Below are 23,634 nucleotides of genomic sequence, written 5' to 3'. Positions count from 1 at the left end.
ACCCTGGCTAACAGTGGGAGAATGCAGGACAGCGGAGGGAATGCATACAGAAGAACTCTCTGCCTCGGGTGGTGCGCAAATGCGTCTCTTCCCAGTGGCGGTTCGTCCTGTTCTCTCAGAGAGAACCATAGGGGACATTGCGCGTTCACGCATGACGCGAATAGATCCACCTCGGCTCTCCCGAATTGTTCCCAAATCTGGAGAACAATGTCCGGATGCAGACGCCACTCGTCGTCTCGAGGACCCCCTCGCGACGTGAGGTCTGCTCCTACGTTCAAGTAGCCCGGAATGTGTGCTGCTCTCAATGAGCGAAGGTGCTCGTGAGCCCACAGCCACAATTCCTCTGCCGCCCGGTGGAGAGCAGGAGACCTGACTCCTCCCTGGCGATTTATGTGAGCTACTGTGGTCCGGTTGTCTGACCAGACCAACACATCGCGACCCCGAAGGGTAGACGCGAAGTGGGTCAGAACCAGTCGAACCGTTTCCAACTCCAAGAGGTTGATGTGGCGACTCGAAAGAGGCCACACACCTCCTATCGCTTGGGTCTGACATGTCCCTCCCCATCCAGTCAGAGAGGCATCTGTAAACACTGGAATGTAGGAGGACACTTTGCCTATCGGGACTCCGTGCGTGAGAATGCGCGGGTCTCTCCAATAGTTCAGATCTGCACTGAGCGAGAGGGGAACCACCACCAACCGATGACGTTGACACACTGGGTCTAGTCTTAGTTGGGCGAACCATCGCTGCATCCTGCGCATGCACAGGAGTCCCAGCGGAACCACGGAATGGGCTGACGACATGAGACCCAAGAGTGACATGACCGACAGCGCCGTTACCGTGTGATTCGGACGACACTTTCTCAGGGCTAGCAACAAGGCTACCCTTCGAGGGTCCGAAATTCGAGCCCTCATCATTACAGTGTCTAGCTGTAACCCCAGGTAGACAATCTGATGACTGGGCCAGGGGGTGCTCTTTTTCCAATTCACAGCGAACCCCAGACGTGTGAGATGAATCACTGTCTGTGTCGTGTGAGTGAACGCCAACTCTGCTGACGGGGCGAGAACCAGTAGGTCGTCTAGATAGGCTAGTAACCTTATTCCCTGACGACGCAACGGTTCCAATGCCGCCTCCACACACTTGGAAAACGTGCGAGGTGCCAGGGCGTACCCGAATGGCATCCTCGTGTATTCGTACGCCACCCCTTGAAAGGCGAATCGCAGAAACTTTCTGTGACGCGGCTGCACCGGCACATGAAAGTACGCGTCCTTTAGGTCTACGCTTGTACAAAAGTCTCCTTTCTGGACACATTCCAGTAGATGTTTTGTCGTGAGCATTCGGAAGGGCCGTTTGGTTACGCTCTCGTTGAGAATGCGTAAATTCAATATCGGCCTCATTCCCCCCGTGTTTTTGGGCACCAGGAAGTAGGGCGAATACAGCCCTCTGTTCCTTTGCTCCTGGGGAACTACTGTGACCGCCTCCTTCGCCAAAAGTTCCGTAATCTCTGAAAACAGAGCGGCCACTTTTTTGGGCGTTTTCATCACCGTCTCCACCACTCCCCTGAATGTGGGCGGGGTCCGATGGAATTGGATGGCATAACCTTTCTGCAACGTCTGGTCTAGCCAGCGTGAGAGGGTACAGCTTCGCCGCCACTGCCAGCAATGCAGAGAAAGCGGGCGAGCGCGAAGCTGTGGTACATTCAGTAGGAAGGACCTGTATTCCTCGATGGCCCTTGCCGCCGCTGTTCCCCAGCACTGAGGTGGTGGAACAGCCCAAGGCGGGCCTCCAATGAAAGGGAGAGGAAACATTAGCGCGTTCTGAGAGAAGCGGGGGCGCCGATACGTTGGTTAAACCCGTAACCGTAGTATTCCGGCCCTCCGTGAACGCAGCGCAGGTCTGAACTGCACTGACCGAGGCTATGGCCTGCGACAGAGCATCATCCCCAGAAAACGATTGCGTCATCATTCCAGAATCTGGCTGTGACTGCAGTTCGCTATGAGAGCCCTTCACTACAGTACTCCTAGGAGTCTGTAATGTGAGGTCTCTATGAGGTAACCCAAGGCGGCGCCTTGATACCGTCTTAACATTCACCTTCTGTGTGTGCTCAGCTCTGCACCTCTGGTGGGTTGAGCTACACTCAGCGTGGTGAGCATCAGCGCGTTCTGAGAGAAACGGGGGCGCCGATACGTTGGTTACGCCCGTAACCGTAGTATTCAGGCCCTCCGTGAACGCAGCACGGGTCTGAACTGCACTGACAGAGGCCTTAGCCTGAGACAGTGCGCCATCCCCGAATAGCGGCTGCGTCACCCTGTCATTATTTTTTTTACATTTTTAGTCATTTTAGCAGACGCTCTTATCCAGAGCGACTTACAGTTAGTGAGTGCATACATTATTTTTTTATACCCCCCGTGGGAAACGAACCCACAACCCTGGCGTTGCAAACGCCATGCTCTACCAACTGAGCTACATCCCTGCCGGCCATTCCCTCCCCTACCCTGGACGACGCTGGGCCAATTGTGCACCGCCCCATGGGTCTCCCGGTCGCGGCCGGCTACGACAGAGCCTGGATTCGAACCAGGATCTCTAGTGGCACAACTAGCACTGCGATGCAGTGCCTTAGACCACTGCGCCACTCGGGAGGTTAAACTCGTAATCGTAGTATTCCGGCCCTCCGTGAACGCAGCACAGGTCTGAACTGCACTGACAGAGGCCTTAGCCTGAGACAGTGCGCCATCCCCGAATAGCGGCTGCGTCTGACTGAGACTGCAGCCTGATATGTGAGACACTCACTACAGCACTCCTAGGAGTCTGTAATGTGAGGTCTCTATGAGGTAACACAAGGCGGCGCCTTGATACCTTTTTAATACCTACCTTATGTGTGCGCTCAGCAACTCACCCGTGGTGGGCTGAGCTGCACTCAGAGTGGTGAAAGAGAGAGAGCGAGAGTGAGGAAGGTCAAATGCTCTTGGATGTATTATGGAAAAGGGGCTCTTTTTGACAAAGTCAGGTGGAGCCAACTCTTTATCACACACATCAACAAAAACATTCTCCTCCATACCCTCAACGGTAGGGTGGGGGGGAACAGTGGGCACAATCACACTAGGTGCAGCGCCGTCTTCCGTTCTCTCCCCCTCGCCATGTCATAAACGGCGTCTCTTCTGGCCGCCCTTCGGGTGATGCCAGGATGACGCTTTAATGACCTCTCTCGCCGGCGGAATGGTCGGCACCTCAGGAGCTGTAGGAGGGGCGGGGCCCGCTCCCTTGCTGCTGAAGGCCGCCGTCTGACGGCGGGCACGACGCCGAGCAGTAGCGAGAGTGAGAGCCGCCCTCCATCATGTCCACTTCCGGTTGGAGGGAATGGGAGGCAGCTTAATCTCCAGCCGTTTAGCAGCCCTCTCAATGAGACCTGGAAATTCAGAGCGCAGAGAGGCTGTGGCGTCATCATCCAGGGCTGTAACAGACCTCACACTTTCCTGAGGGAAAAGGGGTGTTAAAACATCTGTGTCAGTGTAATGAATTATTCCAATAGAATATTAATTTCCTCCCCAATAGCCCTGTAATCTCCTGAGTCAGCACCCTCAGATGATACCTCAGAAGCTGAGGCTAACACTGATAGCACATCCTCAAGAAAAATGCCCAACGCTGCTTCCTCTCCTTCAAAAAAGGGAGGGCGCATAGTGGGGGATTAATGAGGCCGTCCCTGGCATGCTGTGTCCCTCAACCCACAAAACATAAGTCGGTGGGGGTCGACAGCCGCCAAGGGGAACAGCGACATTGAGCTCTGAAAATAGCTTTTGTTTAATACCTACCTTATGGAAGGAAAAAACTTGGTGTGCTCATTTTAGGTCGACGGCGTTTCTTCGTCCTGAGTCTTCTCTTCGTCTCTTCTTGGCTTCTTCAGTCTAGTCCAGTCGCTGAAGATAAAGGGAGGCTGATTGAGGGGAGGCATCCCCTCTTATAGGGACACCTGTACTCCTATTGGCTGCAGGTGTGTGCATCATTTTGTCTCAGGCTGATGCTGCCTTAGGGCAGTGGGTAAACCAATAGGAGCAGAGCTCCCCTATGGGGCGGAGCTCCACGATATAGAACGACATCATACAAAATAAAACAGGTCAACTAAGAAAACCCATCCCACTTCTTCAATCACAGTCCACTCCAAAATACATCCCTACACAGATGGCGGTCCATTCACTGACAGGATTTCTTGCACGGCCGTGAAATCACAAAGACCCCAAAAACGTTCAGCGGCATTCACAATGATTCCAATTTTCTTAGACTTCTTCTCTGCTTATGCTGTACGGTTTATGACCATTGCAATAAATAATACAAAGTCCACCTTTTTAACATGTAGTATTTCACTATCCCTCGGTTGATGAGAAACCTTCACTGGTCGTGGTGGCTCTCGATTGTTTCTTCCCCGCCATTCGTTACTTCCAATCTTCTCACCGCCTCCAGATAGGAGACACGCTGGACACTCCTTAACCACCTCATTCTCATTCACCCTAACAGGGCACTCCAGGCGCATGTTCACCTCCACAGTTGCAGCATTTCACGTCATCTGGTTTACGATACTCTTCCCTTCTGCACACACTTGACCAAATCTTTTACATTTATGACACTGAAGGGGCTTGTGCACAAAAGCTCTTACAGGGTATCTCGTGAATACTAACTTTATATGAGAAGGGAGAGACTCATCAAAAACAGTAGCATGGATTAAGTGAATTTATTTTCAGCATACAGGTCAGTCGACGTGCACCAACCACTCCATCGATGTCTTCAGTAATATCCTCTGCCTTCATTTCTTGCGCCACCCCAGAAATAACCCACTTGATAGGCGCCCTGCTACGAAAATCCATACACAGGAAACTTTCACTCCGATATCTTGAGTCTTAAAACACACTTCTGCTCCGCAGACACACAAAAACTCAAAATAAGACCACTTCTTGTAAGATCACACTCTGTTTCAAAATGTTTATGATCAAGTCCAGAGTACAGTCAATAACTCTGTGGTAGCCTACAGTACTTTTGTTCATGAATCAGAGCTGTAACTTTGTGATCATCTACTGGACAAATACGTTTGTGGAAATCTTCTTCGGAGTTAACAGCGGTCGGCAATACCGCCCCCAACTGGACTATAATATATATCCATTATACTTTGTGATAAAGGGAAAAGGATTACCAAATATTTCTTATAACTAAACCAAGATAGACCACAGCCTGTCGTTTCCAATGGGAACAAATTAGTCATAGTGTGCAGAACAAGAAAGGAGGTGGGCAGAGCCAAGCACGAGCTAGCGAGATCCTATTGGTGCGTTCTAGCATGCATCTGCATACTTCCGTTAGGGAAAGCCTACTATGAAGTGTGGTGCGCAATAACTAAATTTGCCTTTGCACTCCTAAACAACTTCATTAAAAAAAACTTGTACAAAGGGTAAACTCTACAAAACTTTATCCACTCTGTTCATAACATATTCTAGTTTTGGGAATAGAAAATTGTATTGAGATCAAATATTTCATAGATGAGAAAATCTGCAGAATGAGGGCCAAAATCCATCTTGTTCCATCTTCTCCCACTGCCGGCCAGTGAGCTTCCTCTCACTACCGGACTTCCCCGAAGGACATGGCTGTGGATGTCGCTTATCGTATTGGGAAGAAGCAAGATGCCATCCGCAGGCGCTCAATCATCATCCAGTTCGCTTTCCGCACAGCGAGAGATGCAGTTCGGAAAAAAGCAAAGGAAAGCGCCTTTCTGAAAGAGAGAACATTTAGATTCGGTGAGGACCTGACTACAGCAGAAAAGGCAGCAAAGGCAAAGTTGTGGCCTCTCGTCCAACAGGCCCGAAATCAAGGAAGGGGTGCATACTATAGGGGAATCAGAGCCTTTTTAGCAGACGGAAAAGAAATTCGACCGGGTTGATTTGCTCCGCCGGTAGCCCATTCCCCACAACAAACTGAGCGTTCTAGTTTTGAATTCTGGTGTTATGGTTTACAAGTTAAGACTTATGTTAATACATATATGAAGCACCCTTTATAGAGAGGGTAGAGTTGAGATTGCATAGGATTTTCCTTTCTATTTTGTATATATGGATTTGAAGTTGATGTCAATCAATGCCAGGAGGATACGAAACTTGTTGAAGAGGAAAGCTTCTTTTTTTGTAAGGACTGCAGCGCAGATCTTGTATTCGTTCAAGAAACACATTCATGCAAACAGAATTATATAATTTTTGGAAAAATCAGTGGGGCAGTGATATTTTCTTGGCCCACGGGACTAATCATTCAGCTGGGGTTTCAATTTTAGCACACAATTTCAAAGGGACATTTTTGTTTACTCAAATGGACACCAATGGACATTGGCTAGTAGCGGTCATCAATCACATGGACACATTATTTGTGTTGTGTAATGTATATGGATACTGTACTAGTCCTCCAAATAACTTACTTCTAGAGGAAATTGTGGAAGTTCTTAAGTCTTCTGAGAAAATATCCATCCAGTGGGGATTTTAACATGGTTTATTATAATGAGACTGATAGATTGCCCCTAACATTGGTGTGAACAAATTGGTGAATTTCTGCCAAAGCCTGGACTTAATTGACATATGGAGAGTTAAAAACCCTGGGGAGAAACAGTACACATGGAGTAATGGAGATTGTTCACTACAATCAAGAATTGACTTGTGGGTGATAACCTTTAGTCTTGAGCCCAACACCGTAGACGTAAAAATACTGCCTGCAGTCCTGATGGATCATAAAGTCATATGGCTGACTGTGAGAATGTGCAGTAATGATGATAAGAAATACTCTGGTGGTTATTGGAAATTGAATAACTCATTGTTATTGCATGACGATTAAAAAAATGTGATTAAGAATCTAATTTCTGTTTACTGTAATTTAGCTACCTCTAATGCAGAATATGGGAAATATTACATTTTAAATCCGCTCAGCCTGTATTACTTACAGGAAACAGTTTGCTTTAAGAAGGAGATGTGAACTCTCTAAGAAAATTGCTGATATCACAGAAATTGAGCATCTTGATCTTAATGAAAAAGCTAAATTGAATGATTTACAGAATCAACTAGATACATTTTATGAGGAGAAGGCTAGAGGAGCCTTCATAAGATCCAGAAAACAATGGCTTGAAAAAGGGGGAACTCAACACACTTCGGAAACTTAAGATTAAGGATAGAGGAGTTGTTATCAGACTTTACCACTAAGTTTTATGAGAAAGAGCGCCATATATCTAATAATCTGAGGTTGGTGTTAGACTTCTAGTGCGTCTCTGTACCCAACGCACTGGAAGACCAGTTCTTAAAGCCTTTAGCCGTATCCTTATTCTACTCCTCCTCTGTTCCTCTGGTGATGTAGAGGTTAACCCAGGCCCTGTAGCCCCCAGTATCACTCCTACTCCCCAGGCGTTATCATTTGTTGACTTCTGTAACCATAAAAGCCTTGGTTTCTTGCACGTTAACTTCCGAAGCCTCCTCCCTAAGTTTGAGTTATTCACTGCGTTAGCACACTCCGCCAACCCTGATGTTCTAGCAGTGTCTGAATCCTGGCTGAGGAAGGCCACCAAAAATTCAGAAATGTCCATCCCCAACTACAACATTTTCCGTCTCGATAGAACTGCCAAAGGGGGTGGGGTTGCAATCTACTGTAGAGAGAGCCTGCAGAGCTCTATCGTACTATCCAGGTCTGTGCCCAAACAGTTTGAGCTTCTACTTCTAAAAATCCACCTTTCCAGAAATAAGTCTCTCACTGTTGCCGCTTGCTACAGACCCCCCTCAGCCCCGAGCTGTGCCCTGGACACCATATGTGAACTGATTGCCCCCCATCTATCCTCAGAGTTCGTACTGCTTGGTGACCTAAACTGGGATATGCTTAACACCCCGGCCAACCTACAATCTAAACTAGATGCCCTCAATCTCACACAAATTATCAACGAACCTACCAGGTACAACCCAAAATCTGTAAACATGGGCACCATCATAGATATCATCCTGACAAATGTACCCTCTAAATACACCTCCGCTGTCTTCAACCAGGATCTCAGCGATCACTGCCTTATTGCCTGCGTCCGTAATGGGTCCGCGGTCAAACGACCACCCCTCATTACTGTCAAACGCTCCCTAAAACACTTTAGCGAGCAGGCCTTTCTAATTGACCTGGCCCGGGTATCCTGGATGGATATTGACCTCACTCCGTCAGTAGAGGATGCCTGGTTGTTCTTTAAAAGTGCTTTCCTCTCCATCTTAAATAAGCATGCCCCATTCAACAAATTCAGAACTAAGAACAGATATAGCCCCTGGTTCTCCTCAGACTTGACTGCCCTTGACCAGCACAAAAACATCCTGTGGCGTACTGCATTAGCATCGAACAGCCCCCACGATATGCAACTTTTCAGGGAAGTCAGGAACCAATATGCACAATCCGTTAGGAAAGCAAAGGCTAGCTTTTTCAAACAGAAATTTGCATCCTGTAGCACTAACGCCAAAAAGTTTTGGGACACTGTAAAGTCCATGGAGAACAAGAGCACCTCCTCCCAACTGCCCACTGCACTGAGGCTAGGAAACACTGTCACCACCGATAAATCTACAATAATCGAGAATTTCAACAAGCATTTTGCTACGGCTGGCCATGCTTTCCACCTGGCTACCACTACCACGGCCACCAGCTCTGCACCCTCCGCTGCAACTTGCCCATGACCCCCCCACTTCTCCTTTACACAAATTCAGACAGCTGATGTTCTGAAAGAGCTGAAAAATCTGGACCCCTACAAATCAGCTGGGCTAGACAATCTGGACCCTTTCTTTCTAAAATTAGCAGCCGAAATTGTCGCAACCCCTATTACTAGCCTGTTCAACCTCTTTCGTAACGTCTGAGATCCCCAGAGATTGGAAAGCTGCCGTGGCCAAGGCTTTCGACTCTGTCAACCACCGCATTCTTATTGGCAGACTAAATAGCCTTGGTTTCTCAATTGACTGCCTCGCCTGGTTCACCAACTACTTCTCAGATAGAGTTCAATGTGTCAAATCGGAGGGCCTGTTGTCTGGACCTCTGGCAGTCTCTATGGGGGTGCCACAGGGTTCAATTCTCGGGCCGACTCTATTCTCTGTGTATATCAATGATGTTGCTCTTGCTGCTGGTGACGCTCGGATCCACCTCTATGCGGAAGACACCATTTTGTATACATCTGGCCCTTCATTGGACACTGTGTTAACAAACCTTCAAACGAGCTTCAACGCCATACAACACTCCTTCCGTAGCCTCCAACTGCTCTTAAACACTAGTAAAACTAAATGCATGCTCTTCAACCGAATGCTGCTTGCACCCGCCCACCCGACTAGAATCACTACTCTCGGCGGGTCTGACCTAGAGTATGTGGACAACTACAAATACCTAGGTGTCTGGTTAGACTGTAAACTCTCCTTCCAGACTCGCATTAAGCATCTCCAATCAAAAGTTAGATCTAGAATCGGCTTCCTATTTCGCAACAAAGCCTCCTTCACTCATGCTGCCAAACATGCCCTCGTAAAACGGACTATCTTACCGATCCTTGACTTCGGCGATGTCATTTACAAAATAGCCTCCAACACTACTCAGCAAATTGGATGTAGTCTATCACAGTGCCATCCGTTTTGTCACCAAAGCCCCATATACTACCCACCATTGTGACCTGTATGCTCTTGTTGGCTGGCCCTCATTACATATTCGTCGCCAAACCCACTGGCTCCAGGTCATCTATAAATCACTGCTAGGCAAATCCCCGTCTTATCTTAGCTCACTGGTCACCATTGCAACACCCACCCGTAGTCTGCGCTCCAGCAGGTATATCTCACTGGTCATCCCCAAAGCCAACACCTCCTTTGGCCGCCATTCCTTCCAGTTCTCTGCTGCCAATGACTGGAACGAACTGCAAAAATCTCTGAAGCTGGAGACTCTTATCTCCCTCACTAACTTTAGGCGTCAGTTGTCAGAGCAGCTTACCGATCACTGCACCTGTACACAGCCCATCTGTAATTAGCCCATCCAACTACCTCATCCCCATATTGTTATTTATTTTGCTAATTTGCACCCCAGTATCTCTATTTGCACATCATCTTTTGCACATCTATCATTCCAGTGTTAATACGAAATTGTAACTATTTTGCACTATGGCCTATTTATTGCCTTACCTCCATAATTTACTACATTCGCACACACTGTACAGTGAGGGAAAAAAGTATTTGATCCCCTGCTGATTTTGTACGTTTGCCCACTGACAAATAAATGATCAGTCTATAATTTTAATGGTAGGTTTATTTGAACAGTGAGAGACAGAATAACAACAAAAAAATCCAGAAAAACGCATGTCAAAAATGTTATGAATTGATTTGCATTTTAATGAGGGAAATAAGTATTAGACCCCTCTGCAAAACATGACTTAGTACTTGGTGGCAAAACCCTTGTTGGCAATCACAGAGGTCAGACGTTTCTTGTAGTTGGCCACCAGATTTGCACACATCTCAGGAGGGATTTTGTCCCACTCCTCTTTGCAGATCTTCTCCAAGTCATTAAGGTTTCGAGGCTGACATTTGGCAACTCGAACCTTCAGCTCCCTTCACAGATTTTCTATGGGATTAAGGTCTGGAGACTGGCTAGGCCACTCCAGGACCTTAATGTGCTTCTTCTTGAGCCACTCCTTTGTTGCCTTGGCCGTGTGTTTGAATGCTGGAATACCCATCCACTACCCATTTTCAATGCCCTGGCTGAGGGAAGGAGGTTCTCACCAAAGATTTGATGGTACATGGCCCTGTTCATCGTCCCTTTGATGTGGTGAAGTTGTCCTGTCCCCTTAGCAGAAAAACACCCCCAAAGCATAATGTTTCCACCTCCATGTTTGACGGTGGGGATGGTGTTCTTGGGTCATAGGCAGCATTCCTCCTCCTCCAAACACGGCGAGTTGAGTTGATGCCAAAGAGCTCCATTTTGGTCTCATCTGACCACAACACTTTCACCCAGTTCTCCTCTGAATCATTCAGATGTTCATTGGCAAACTTCAGACTGGCATGTTAATGTGCTTTCTTGAGCAGGGGGACCTTGCGGGCGCTGCAGGATTTCAGTCCTTCACGGCGTAGCATGTTACCAATTGTTTTATTGGTGACTATGGTCCCAGCTGCCTTGAGATCATTGACAATATCCTCCCATGTAGTTCTGGGCTGATTCCTCACCATTCTCATAATCATTGCAACTCCACGAGGTGAGATCTTGCATGGAGCGCCAGGCAGAGGGAGATTGACAGTTCTTTTGTGTTTCTTCCATTTGCGAATAATCGCACCAACTGTTGTCACCTTCTCACCAAGCTGCTTGGCGATGGTCTTGTAGCCCATTCCAGCCTTGTGTAGGTCTACAAACTTGTCCCTGACATCCTTGGAGAGCTCTTTGGTCTTGGCCATGGTGAAAAGTTTGGAATCTGATTGATTGCTTCTGTGGACAGGTGTCTTTTATACAGGAAAGAAGCTGAGATTAGGAGCACTCTCTTTTAAGAGTGTGCTCCTAATCTCAGCTCATTACCTGTATAAAAGACACCTGGGAGCCAGAAATCTCTCTGATTGAGAGGGGGTCAAATACTTTTTCCCTCACTGTATATATATTTTCTGTTGTATTTTTGACATTATGTTTTGTTTACCCCATATGTAACACTATGTTGTTGTTTTTATCGCACTTCTTTGCTTTATCTTGGCCAGGTCGCAGTTGTAAATGAGAACTTGTTCTCAACTGACTTACCTGGTTAAATAAAGGTGAAATAAAAAAGATTTGGTTGAGTATTGTGATCTATTGGATGACTCCCCTGTTATCTTATTTTTGGATTTTCAGAAAGCATTTGATACCGTAAGTCACAATTGTATCTTTGATTGTCTTAAGCAATTGGAGTTTGGTCATTTTTGTTGTTGATGCTATTAGAACTCTGTATAATGGTAGCAATAGCTGTATCAAACTCTGTCATGGAACATCCTCAAGGTTTAACATTTACAAATGAATACGGCAAGGTTGTCAAATCTCACCTTTTTTTTTTTTGGTTAGTTTCTCAAACCTTATGCTCATTAGTTTATCAAAGTCAATTTGAAGGCATTACATTCCAGGCCAGAGAGATCAAGATATCCCAACTGGCGGATGACACCTCACTTTTTTGGAAAATGTTTCACAAGCTAGATTAGCATTTAGGATATTGTGAAGCAGTTCTCCAGAATCTCAGGTTTGGTATTCAATCTTTCCAAATGTGAGATGTTTGTTCTGAAAGGAGCTGTCAATCCAGCAGATTGTAACATCTCTGAAAAAAATACTGTAACATTGTCACGCCCTGGCTCTGGGGACTATGTTATGTTGAGCCAGGGTGTGTATTCTATGTTTGTATATCTATGTTGGCCTGAGTGACTCCCAATCAGAGGCAACGAGTGTCAGCTGGTTGTCTCTGATTGGGAGCCATATTTAACTATCGGTCTTTCCACTTTGTGTTGTGGTTTCTTGTTCTCATTTTGGTTTGTTTATGTAACCAGAGACATCACGTTTTCGTCAGTTATTTTGATCGTGTGATCAGTCTAATAAATACTATGTTCACTTTCAACGCTGCGCCTTGGTCCTCCTCATTAGACGATCGTGACAGAAGAAACCACCAGAACTGGACCAAGCAGCCTAGTGAGGAGCAGAGAGGGTGGACTTGGGAGCAGTGGAGTAGGAGTCTCGACTGGGCCAAGCCAAGAGAAGAGGAGAGAGGTTGGACTTTGGAGCAGTGGGGTGAGAGTCTGGCGAGAACGATGGAGGCCTGGCCCACGGGGGAGGAGAGACCCCAGAAAATTTTTAGGGGGGCTCACGACGTCGGGGCAGCAGGAGGCCGCGATAGAGCGGTCCAGCGGGTTGGCAGAGGAGGCCGCCAGGTTACGGGAGTCACTGGTCACCAGGGGGAGGGAGGTTGTAGAGGCACGGCGAGAGGTACTGGCGTGTGTTGCCAGTCCGGTCCGGCCTGTTCCTGATCCCCACGTAGGGCCAGTGGTGTGTGTTCCCAGTACGGGCCGGCCTGTTCCTGCCACTCCCACCAAGTCTGTGGTGCGCGTCGCCAGCCCAGTCCGGCCCATCCAAGCTCCCCGCACCAAGTCAGTGGTGCGCGTCGTCAGCCCAGTCCGGCCCATCCAAGCTCCCCGCACCAAGTCAGTGGTGCGCGTCGTCAGCCCGGTCCGGCTCATTCCTGCTCCCCGCACCAAGTTGGTGGTGCGCGTCACCAGCCCTGTCCGGCCCGTTCCTGCTCTCCGCACCAAGTCTGTGGTGCGCGTCGCCAGCCCAGTCCGGCCCATTCCTGCTCCCCGCACCAAGTCTGTGGTGCGTTTCGTCAGCCCTGTCCGGCCCGTTCCTGCTCCCCGCACCAAGTCTGTGGTGCGTTTCGTCAGCCCTGTCCGGCCCGTTCCTGCTCTCCGCACCAAGTCGGTGGTGCGCGTCGCCAGCCCAGTCCGGCCTGTCCCTGCTCCACGCACCAAGCCTACGGTGTGCGTCGTCAGCCTGGTAAGGCCCGTTCCTCCTCCACGCACCAAGCCAGGGGTGCGCGTCGTCAGTCCAGCACAACCCGTGCCTGGGTCATGTCCGGAGCCGGATCCGCCGCCGAGGCGGAGTGCCCACCGGTCCCTCCCCTGTTGTGGTTGTTTGGCGCGGTCGGAGTCCGCGCCTTTGGGGGGGGGTACTGTCACGCCCTGGCTCTGGGGACTATGTTATGTTGAGCCAGGGTGTGTATTCTATGTTTGTATATCTATGTTGGCCTGAGTGACTCCCAATCAGAGGCAACGCGTGTCAGCTGGTTGTCTCTGATTGGGAGCCATATTTAACTATCGGTCTTTCCACTTTGTGTTGTGGTTTCTTGTTCTCATTTTGGTTTGTTTATGTAACCAGAGACATCACGTTTTCGTCAGTTATTTTGATCGTGTGATCAGTCTAATAAATACTATGTTCACTTTCAACCCTGCGCCTTGGTCCTCCTCATTAGACGATCGTGACAAACATACAGTGAGAGAAAAAAGTATTTGATCCCCTGCTGATTTTGTACGTTTGCCCACTGACAAAGAAATGATCAGTCTATAATTTTAATGGTAGGTTTATTTGAACAGTGAGAGACAGAATAACAACAAAAAAATCCAGAGAAACGCATGTCAAAAATGTTATAAATTGATTTTAATTTTAATGAGGGAAATAAGTATTTGACCCCCTCTCAATCAGAAAAATGTCTGGCTCCCAGGTGTCTTTTATACAGGTAACGAGCTTAGATTAGGAGCACACTCTTAAAGGGAGTGCTCCTAATCGCCGCTTGTTACCTGTATAAAAGACACCTGTCCACAGAACCAATCAATCAATCAGATTCCGAACTCTCCACCATGGCCAAGACCAAAGAGCTCTCCAAGGATGTCAGGGACAAGATTATAGACCTACACAAGGCTGGAATGGGCTACAAGACCATCGCCAAGCAGCTTGGTGAGAAGGTGACAACAGTTGGTGCGATTATTCGCAAATGGAAGAAACAGAAAATAACTGTCAATCTCCCTCGGCCTGGGGCTCCATGCAAGATCTCACCTCATGGAGTTGCAATGATCATGAGAACGGTGAGGAATCAGCCCAGAACTACACGGGAGGATCTTGTCAATGATCTCAAGGCAGCTGGGACCATAGTCACCTAGAAAACAATTGGTAACACACTTTTTTACGCCGTGAAGGACTGAAATCCTGCAGCGCCCGCAAGGTCCCCCTGCTCAAGAAAGCACATATACATGCCTGTCTGAAGTTTGCCAATGAACATCTGAATGATTCAGAGGAGAACTGGGTGAAAGTGTTGTGGTCAGATGAGACCAAAATGGAGCTCTTTGGCATCAACTCAACTCGCCGTGTTTGGAGGAGGATGAATGCTGCCTATGACCCCAAGAACACCATCCCCACCGTCAAACATGGAGGTGGAAACATTATGCTTTGGGGGTGTTTTTCTGCTAAGGGGACAGGACAACTTCACCGCATCAAAGGGATGATGGACGGGGCCATGTACCGTCAAATCTTGGGTGAGAACCTCCTTCCCTCAGCCAGGGCATTGAAAATAGGTCGTGGATGGGTATTCCAGCATGACAATGACCCAAAACACACGGCCAAGGCAACAAAGGAGTGGCTCAAGAAGAAGCACATTAAGGTCCTGGAGTGGCCTAGCCAGTCTCCAGACCTTAATCCCATAGAAAATATGTGGAGGGAGCTGAAGGTTCGAGTTGCCAAATGTCAGCCTCGAAACTTTAATGACTTGGACAAGATCTGCAAAGAGGAGTGGGACAAAATCCCTCCTGAGATGTGTGCAAATCTGGTGGCCAACTACAAGAAACGTCTGACCTCTGTGATTGCCAACAAGGGTTTGCCACCAAGTACTAAGTCATGTTTTGCAGAGGGGTCTAATACTTATTTCCCTCATTAAAATGCAAATCAATTCATAACATTTTTGACATGTGTTTTTCTGGATTTTTTTGTTGTTATTCTGTCTCTCACTGTTCAAATAAACCTACCATTAAAATTATAGACTGATCATTTCTTTGTCAGTGGGCAAACGTACAAAATCAGAAGGGGATCAAATACTTTTTTCCCTCACTGTACCTCGGTATAAAGATCACCAAAAAATCTTAAGGCTGTGAATGATCTTAATTTGAATCCTGTAACTGAATCTATCAAAAATAAATTCCTCATGGTTAAGGAGGGATTTAAGTCTTCAAGGGAGGGTGCTTTTATCCAAAGCTGAGGGGCTATCTTTCTTCATCTATTGACATTCCCAAATCCACTTGATGTACCTTAGATATGCTATTGTACAACTTCATATGGAAAAACAAGCCACATAAGATAAAAATAGATGTTTTCACCAACAGGGTTTGTGATGGCGGTCTAAATGTCTTAGACTTCACTCTCTTTAATCAGATATCAAAGTAAACTGGGTTAAAAAGGTACTTTAAAAAATCCTCAGTTTCTGGAATATTATACCTCATTTTGTTTTTCAGAAGCTCGGAGGGCTTATTTTTTTACTACAATGTCCCTATATTGTGGGTAAACGTCCTGTGAAATTGGTGGCTTTTCACAAGCAGGCTTTAATGTGTTGGGCTTTGCTGTATAAACAACTTTTCACCTCATGTTTTATATGGAATAATAGCAAGGAATATGACACTTATAAAAGCTATACCTAGTGGGATAAAATCTTTACTTCAGAATAATGCATATTTTGGAACATCTATTGTAAGCGATATCCAAGTGAATGGCATAGGTTTACTAGATAAGAAATTCAATAATCGTTTTTTAAGGGATATTTTCTACAGGAATTCTATTCCTTCTGCTATATTTTATTGGGCTTCATCGTTTGATGTAAACTGGCGCAGTGCTTGGCTCAATCCACACAAATTTATGGTGACCAATAAAGTAAAGGAGATCTCCTTTAAGATTATCCATAGATTCTACCCGTGTAATAGCCTGATTTCTAAAAATATACCTGATGTTACTAGTGAATGCAGTTTTTGTGAACTAGAAACTAAATCTGTTGAACACTTATTTTTGTAATTGTTTACATAGTGAGGTGTTCTGGACTGATGTACAACTATATCTTGGCAACAAAATGCATACAACCATTGAAATATCTACATTTGACATTCTTGTACTACACTGATTCCACAATTGAACGTCAGCATATCATAAATCTCTTTATTTTATTAGGAAAATGTTTCATACACAAATCAAAATTTATGAAGAAAAAGGCCCTTTAAAAAAATAATATCCGATTTGGAAAACTATTTAGCATCATTAAAACGTATACAAAACATTCGTTACGTATTTGATTTGATATAATGTGGATTTGTATTATTATTATTATTATTTTTTTTCTCTCTTCCTTATTTATTTGTGTAATCCCTCTGGCTGTTCTGTTTTTTTGTGTTTTACATGTTACTGTTTTAATAAAAAAATTAAAAAAAATGGGAAAAAACTCTACAAGACCAGCAGATGTGAAGCGTGAACTAAATGTTACAAAATGGTTTAAAACTACAACTCCATTACCAAAGGAAGACCAAGCATACTACGGTATAAGCCGGATGTTGCAAATGGTTGAATTTCTACAAGACCAAGAAGCGTGAAGCTGAAGCTACACATTACAAAATGGTTAGACCAGAAAGACCAGAAAACGTGAGACATTAGTCCACACATTTGAAATGGAGAAACTCTGAAACTCTCAATCTCTACACGAGGTGAAGAAGAAGACAATGCACTAGACCTTATCATTTCAGTCTGCAGCTGGCATGTATATGTCGTCTAGAGAACTTTCACTAAAGACACGACGTGGGAAGGACAATCCCTCTCAGACAACCGCTGGTACATCTGAATGAGCGATTTATTAGGGTGCATAAGTATTATGATTACTGTGAGCGTAGTTTCCAAAGTAACTACGATAGTTTGAATCTCTGTCTCTCCCTTCCATTCTGACCCCTCCTTCTACCCAAGCATTCATGCTATTGTTAGTCCAGTCCACTAGGGACCTGTTCTCATTGTATTATGTTAGTAATCAATAACCTGTGTGTGTGTGTGTGTGTGTGTGTGTGTGTGTGTGTGTGTGTGTGTGTGTGTGTGTGTGTGTGTGTGTGTTTGTATTGTGTTATTATTTAGTTAGTAAATAAATAATTAAGCCAATTTGTGTATTGCTGATTCATCAATAAGGTTAGGGTTTTTGTAGGTTCAAGGATTATGCGACGTTCAGAATGAGACTGATAAGGTAATTATTTGATAAGTGACTGTTATCGATATATAACATATATCTTCTAAGAGTTTAATTTCGGGAGATGGTAACTCGTTAAATAACTTATTCCGTGGTGCCCCAAATTCCTAATGAGTTAATTGTTACATGATTAATTTAATCGAGTGACAATTAAACATAGTTGATTAGATAAATAACAGTCAATACATTAAAGTAAGTTACATCACGACATCAGCATGTCAACCACAATTTCAACAGTAACATCTCTTACCCCCAATATCTCTTTTGCCTTCAACCTGGCATTTCTGCTTTCCACAATTCGAGTCGTATTGATAAACTTACCAATAAAAGCTATGAAGTCAACTTTATTCATTATCAAAGTGTCCTTTGTCACCGCACATTCATGAGCACAAGATTTCTGAACAGGCCTCGAAACCATGCCAGGACCATCAGAAGCACCAGCCCCGACAGTAGGTCCACTTACTACAGGTACATCCATGTAAGCTCCATCAGTCCACACAGTAGTTCTACCAATCTATTTTACGGTCTCTGCATATGATACATCTTGACTGATCCTTTATCTCTGAGCATCTCTCTGCACCTGGCATCCACGAAATGCTGCACTGTGTTCTCCCCCACAATTACAGCACTTAACCTTCACATTGCTTCCACATTCACCGTAATCATATGCCCCTCCACACTTGACACATCTTTTATTTCCTTTAAACTGAACAGCTACTTGTCCCATTCTTTGGCATTTATAACACCGCAGTGCATATGGGATAAATTCTCGAATATTGAAATGAAGGAATCCTATCTGTACTTTTCCCGGCAAGACTTTCTCAAACCTCAGCATCACTGATAACCTTTCACTTCTTTGACCGGCTTTCCTACTGATCAACCTTTTGGCCTCAATCACTCTGCCTCCCTTCACATTTTCTTTAATATCATCTATGGACATATATATTGGGAACCCAGTGATGACTCCCCTCAACCTAGGATAAGCACCAGGGACATGGCTTTTAATCTTCTTCCCATTAAGCTTTTCCATTTTCAGAATCCTCTCTTGCGGAGCCTGGCTACCACACAAGATTAACAATCTACCATTTCCAATGAACCCAGCTAATTTCACCACTTCACCTACCTCTTTCTCTACGACATTAGTTAGTCGGATAGGGTGTAAGTGAGGCCCATTACTCTACCATAAACAACAACTGAAAATAAGCAGCCCAATTCTGATATTGTTTTCACTTGGTCTTTTGACCAATCAGATCAGCTCTGAAAAATAGCTGATATGAAAAGATCTGATGTGATTGGTTAAAAGACCAATTAGTGGAAAATAGATCAGAATTGGGTTACCTGTGTAAACGCAGCCATACAGCACATACAGTAACTTGCATGAGGAGCATGCAAAAATACACCGAAGGCAATTCATAAAAGTTGCCTAGATTAGAAACAAAAGACTAGAACAAACAATGACGTCAATAACATGCAATACATATTCTGTAAACTTTTCAACCTAAGATAAATGTGATATACTGAAATGATACAGGTACAGTCTACTGTAGGTTTATAAACACCCCTCCCCCTCAATGTTACAAATACTGTATCGCCAAATATGTATAATATAATACAATACAATGTATCTATAAATGTTTTGGTTCTGCAGTTTCATCATGTTGTTGCTACAATTCACAGATGTGTAAACTCTATAAATATTGTATAGCCTATATTTGGGTTGATGTTTGGATGTAAATGTTAGTTTTTGGACCTTTAATGCTATGGTAAAGGTCCAATGCAGCCATTTCCATCTCAATATCAAATCATTTCTGGGTAACAATTAAGTACCTTACTGTGATTGTTTTCAATTAAAATGAAACAAAAATAGCTTCTTAGCAAAGAGACATTTCTCAAACAAGAATTTTGCTAGGACAGGCAGTCTTTTCAAACAGTTCTGACACTAAAAGGGCATTATAATTTTCACAATTTCACAGTATTATTCCAACATTATTGTAGGAATGGCGATAGACCTCCTTGTAATTGTGTGCAGATTCTATTTGAGGAATTGCTGTACTCTCATGTAAAATTGTATTTTTCCTGGTCTGACAGAGTTAATTAGATACAATTCCAGTTATTTTACCTCTGTAGGTCAAGACCCTGGATATGTACGTACAGCACTTTTTGGGCATACAATATTTGACGTTTTTGTTTTACATCTACTGGCACCTTCTCTTTTGATGAATCATCGCTCACATGACATGTGACAGCATGCTCTCCCTCTATACTCCTCCCATTGTCATGTGCTTCTCTCCCCAGAAAACTGAGGGCACTGAAAAGGACTGTCTCATTCAAATCCACAATGCTGTTTTATTGTCCCTTGCCATCACAGGGTTAGGGAAGAGAGCAAAATCCAGACTACTTGGTGGCAGCGCTAAAGTCTTTAGCGTTCTCCTTAGCAGGCTTCTTCTGGGGCAGTTTCTGAGCCACACCATATGGCACATGAGCTGCCACGGTCCCCAGCTGCGCCGCTCCCTCCACATGGAACATCTGATCGTCAAAGAATATGTGAGGCCGGATCTTCTCCAGCATTGGCCCCTTAGGGGCCCCAGCAAGAAAGAGGGCCTCGTCTGTCTCCAGGCCCCAGGATCGCAGTGTCTTCAGGGCCCGGGTGCCTGAGCTGGCTGCGCTGCGTGCCGTCACCAGGTAGGTACGGATGGGGCAATCCAGACGCTGACCCTTGGCATAGAACTTCTTTTGCAGCTTCCCCAGAGACTCCAGGAACCCTTTCAGTGGTCCCTGAGAGGAAGAGAGAGGGAGAGAGAGGGAGTTGCTGCACGATGGGCCTGAACACTGAACATGTGTCACTTAAATCTACAGTAAATCTACAGAGACACCAAACCTCTTCTGCCCGCACTAGATTCCTTAATCCATATGAATTACAGAGGGATATTGCTTTGTCAATATACAAACTATTTAGATTTTGCTGCATATCCATTTGTGATTTAATGTGTTATGGAATGATACGTGGACATACATGATCAAGAAGCGTGTTTTCGTGTGCCTTCTCATGCTCAAAGAACTTGTCCAGTCCGTGGGCCTTAAAGATGCGCTCTGACTCGTCAGAGAAGAGCACTGCATCCCCATCGAAGGCCACCCGCAGCTGAGTCTCTGACACTTCTGTTCTCTTCTCTGGTGGGTTAAACATTGTGGCTGCCGCGATCCCTGAGAGAGAGATAGAGAGGCAGAGATAAAGGGAGAGAGACAGAGATCAAGGGAGAGAGAGAGGGAGAGAGAGAGAGAGAGAGAGACAGAGGGAGATTACTCAGTATCACTTGATCAACGTAAGCTTCTTTCACTGTATTAAACAACTAGATAACAGTGTTACGAGACAGATCAAAGTGTCCATCGATGAGACGGACAGTACACTCTTAGAGAAAAGGGTTCTTCGGCTGTTTTTTCTTAGAGTGTAACTAACAAGACTATGCTCTCTGTCCACTTACCCTCCTCCAGGGCCTCTCTGACCTTCATGGGGTCAGCAGACAGGTACAGGTTAGTGTGGTAAGCCTTCAGGTACCCAATGGGACTGTTCCCACCCGTCATACAGAAACGCTCAATGAAGAGCTCTGCAGAGGAAAGAGCATAGAGTCAATGTACTGGTTCCTGACTGTAATTCAGTAATTCCTCATGCTTTGGCCGGATGGATTACACTCCCAGACAAAGGGAGTGTGGCAATTGTATTGTTCGATCTTAAAAGCTTCAGTGTTGGCTTGAGTCAATGAGCTGCAGACCAATACCAACAGTACCAGCAGAGTCTAAGGAGAGCCAGTGGCATGAGCAGCTGTATATCTGATTACACTCAAGGGATGAGATAACAGTTACCAAAGGCTAGGGAGATACAAAGAGAGAGAAATGCCTAGAGAGGAGTAGGGAGAGCCTGAGGTAGGGGCTCAGGCAGGGCAGATGTTTCCACTTGGCCAGGTTATTTTAGTGAGGGTAGAGTGTGAGAGGACTGACCCCACCATTACCCACACCCCCCCTCTCTTTTTCATCTCTCTCTCTCTCAATTCAATTCAATTCAATTTAAGGGCTTTATTGGCATGGGAAACGCATGTTAACATTGCCAAAGCAAGTGAAGTAGATAGTAAACAAAAGTGAAATAAACAATAAATATTAACAGTAAAGATTACACTCAGAAGTTTCAAAAGAATAAAGACATTTCAAATGTCATATTCTGTACAGTCGTGGTCAAAAGTTTTGAGAATGACACAAATATGTCACGGTTTAGGCCGAGGCAGCTCCTCCTCCTTGTTCGGGCGGGTTTCGCCGGTCGTCGTCTCCGGAGTACTAGCTGCCACCGCTCCATGTTTCCTGTTTGATTAGTTTTGTCTGTTAGCCACACCTGTCTTGTGTTATGTCTCATTAAGCACCCTATTTAGTTTCCTTGTGTTTAGTGTAGTGTTGTGTGTAATTGTTTTGTGTCAGGTGTTTATGCGTGTCCCGTGTTTCGGCACGCCATTTGCTAATTAGCTTCCTCCTCGGTTGAGGAGAGTTTTGCGCCCTGTGTTTGTGCGCTCGTGTTTGGACGCCTGTGTGCGTCTTTTGGCCTCTGGCTGTTTTTGGATTATTTTGCACTCTCCAGTAAAGCCTTGTTGGACTGTCTCTCTGCTTCTGCGCCTGATTCCACACCACACCCTTTCGAACATCGTGACAAAATATTAATTTTCACAAAGTCTGCTGCCTCAGTTTTTTTGATGGCAATTTGCATATACTCCAGAATGTTATGAAGAGTGATCAGATTAATTGCAATTAATTGCAAAGTCTCTCTTTGCCATGAAATTTTTTTTTCAGCCCTGCCACAAAAGGACCAGCTGACATCATGTCAGTGATTCTCTCGTTAACACAGGTGAGAGTGTTGACGAGGACAAGGCTGGAGATCACTCTGTCATGCTGATTGAGTTAGAATAACAGACTGGAAGCCTGGACCATCTCCTAAAGTTGATTCAGCTGCGGGATCGGGGCACCACCAGTGCAGAGCTTGCTCAGGAATGGCAGCAGGCAGGTGTGAGTGCATCTGCACGCACAGTGAGGCGAAGACTTTCAGAGGATGGCCTGGTGTCAAGAAGGACAGAAAATAAGCCACTTCTCTCCAGGAAAAACATCAGGGACAGACTGATATTCTGCAAAAGGTACAGGGATTGGACTGTTGAGGACTGGTGTAAAGTCATTTTCTCTGATGAATCCCCTTTCCAATTGTTTGGGGCATCCGGAAAAAAAGCTTGTCTGGAGAAGACAAGGTGAGCACTACCATCAGTCCTGTGTCATGCCAACAGTTAAGCATCCTGAGACCATTCATGTGTGGGGTTGCTTCTCAGCCAAGGGAGTGGGCTCACTCACAATTTTGCCTAAGAACACAGCCATGAATAAAGAATGGTACCAACACATCCTCCGAGAGCAACTTCTCCCAACCATCCAAGAACATTTTGGTGACGAACAATGCCTTTTCAAGCATGATGGAGCACCTTGCCATAAGGCAAAAGTGATAACTAAGTGGCTCTGGGAACAAAACATCGACATTTTGGGTCCATGGCCAGGAAACTCCCCAGACCTTAATCCCATTGAGAATTTGTGGTCAATCCTCAAGAGACGGGTGGACAAACAAAAACCCACAAATTCTGACAAACTCCAAGCATTGATTATGCAAGAATGGGCTGCCATCAGTCAGGATGTGGCCCAGAAGTTAATTGACAGCATGCCAGGGCGGATTGCAGAGGTCTTGAAAAAGAAGGGTCAACACTGCAAATATTGACTTTTTGCATAAACTTAATGTAATTGTCAATAAAAGCCTTTGACACTTATGGAATGCTTATAATTATACT

At 45.5% G+C, this 23,634-nt stretch overlaps 1 protein-coding gene across 1 annotated transcript in view; it reads right to left on the bottom strand.

The window, feature by feature from the left end:
* Positions 1-20,105: 20,105 nt before the first annotated feature.
* LOC121539207 (cytosolic 5'-nucleotidase 1A) overlaps positions 20,106-23,634 on the bottom strand; it is a 47,326-nt gene continuing 43,797 nt past the window's right edge. Inside the window, exons 4-6 of the mRNA XM_041847526.2 lie at positions 21,259-21,381; positions 20,793-20,980; positions 20,106-20,554 (exon numbers count right to left, since the gene is read on the bottom strand). Coding sequence (XP_041703460.1) covers positions 20,174-20,554; positions 20,793-20,980; positions 21,259-21,381 — 692 coding nt within the window. The 3' untranslated portion in view covers positions 20,106-20,173. The remainder of the gene's footprint in view (positions 20,555-20,792; positions 20,981-21,258; positions 21,382-23,634) is intronic.

This window comes from Coregonus clupeaformis, chromosome 25, assembly GCF_020615455.1.
Source record: "Coregonus clupeaformis isolate EN_2021a chromosome 25, ASM2061545v1, whole genome shotgun sequence".
Classification (NCBI taxonomy): Eukaryota; Metazoa; Chordata; class Actinopteri; order Salmoniformes; family Salmonidae; genus Coregonus; species Coregonus clupeaformis.
Note: the sequence above shows the minus strand (reverse complement) of the source record. Positions and strands in the feature narration are given on the sequence as shown.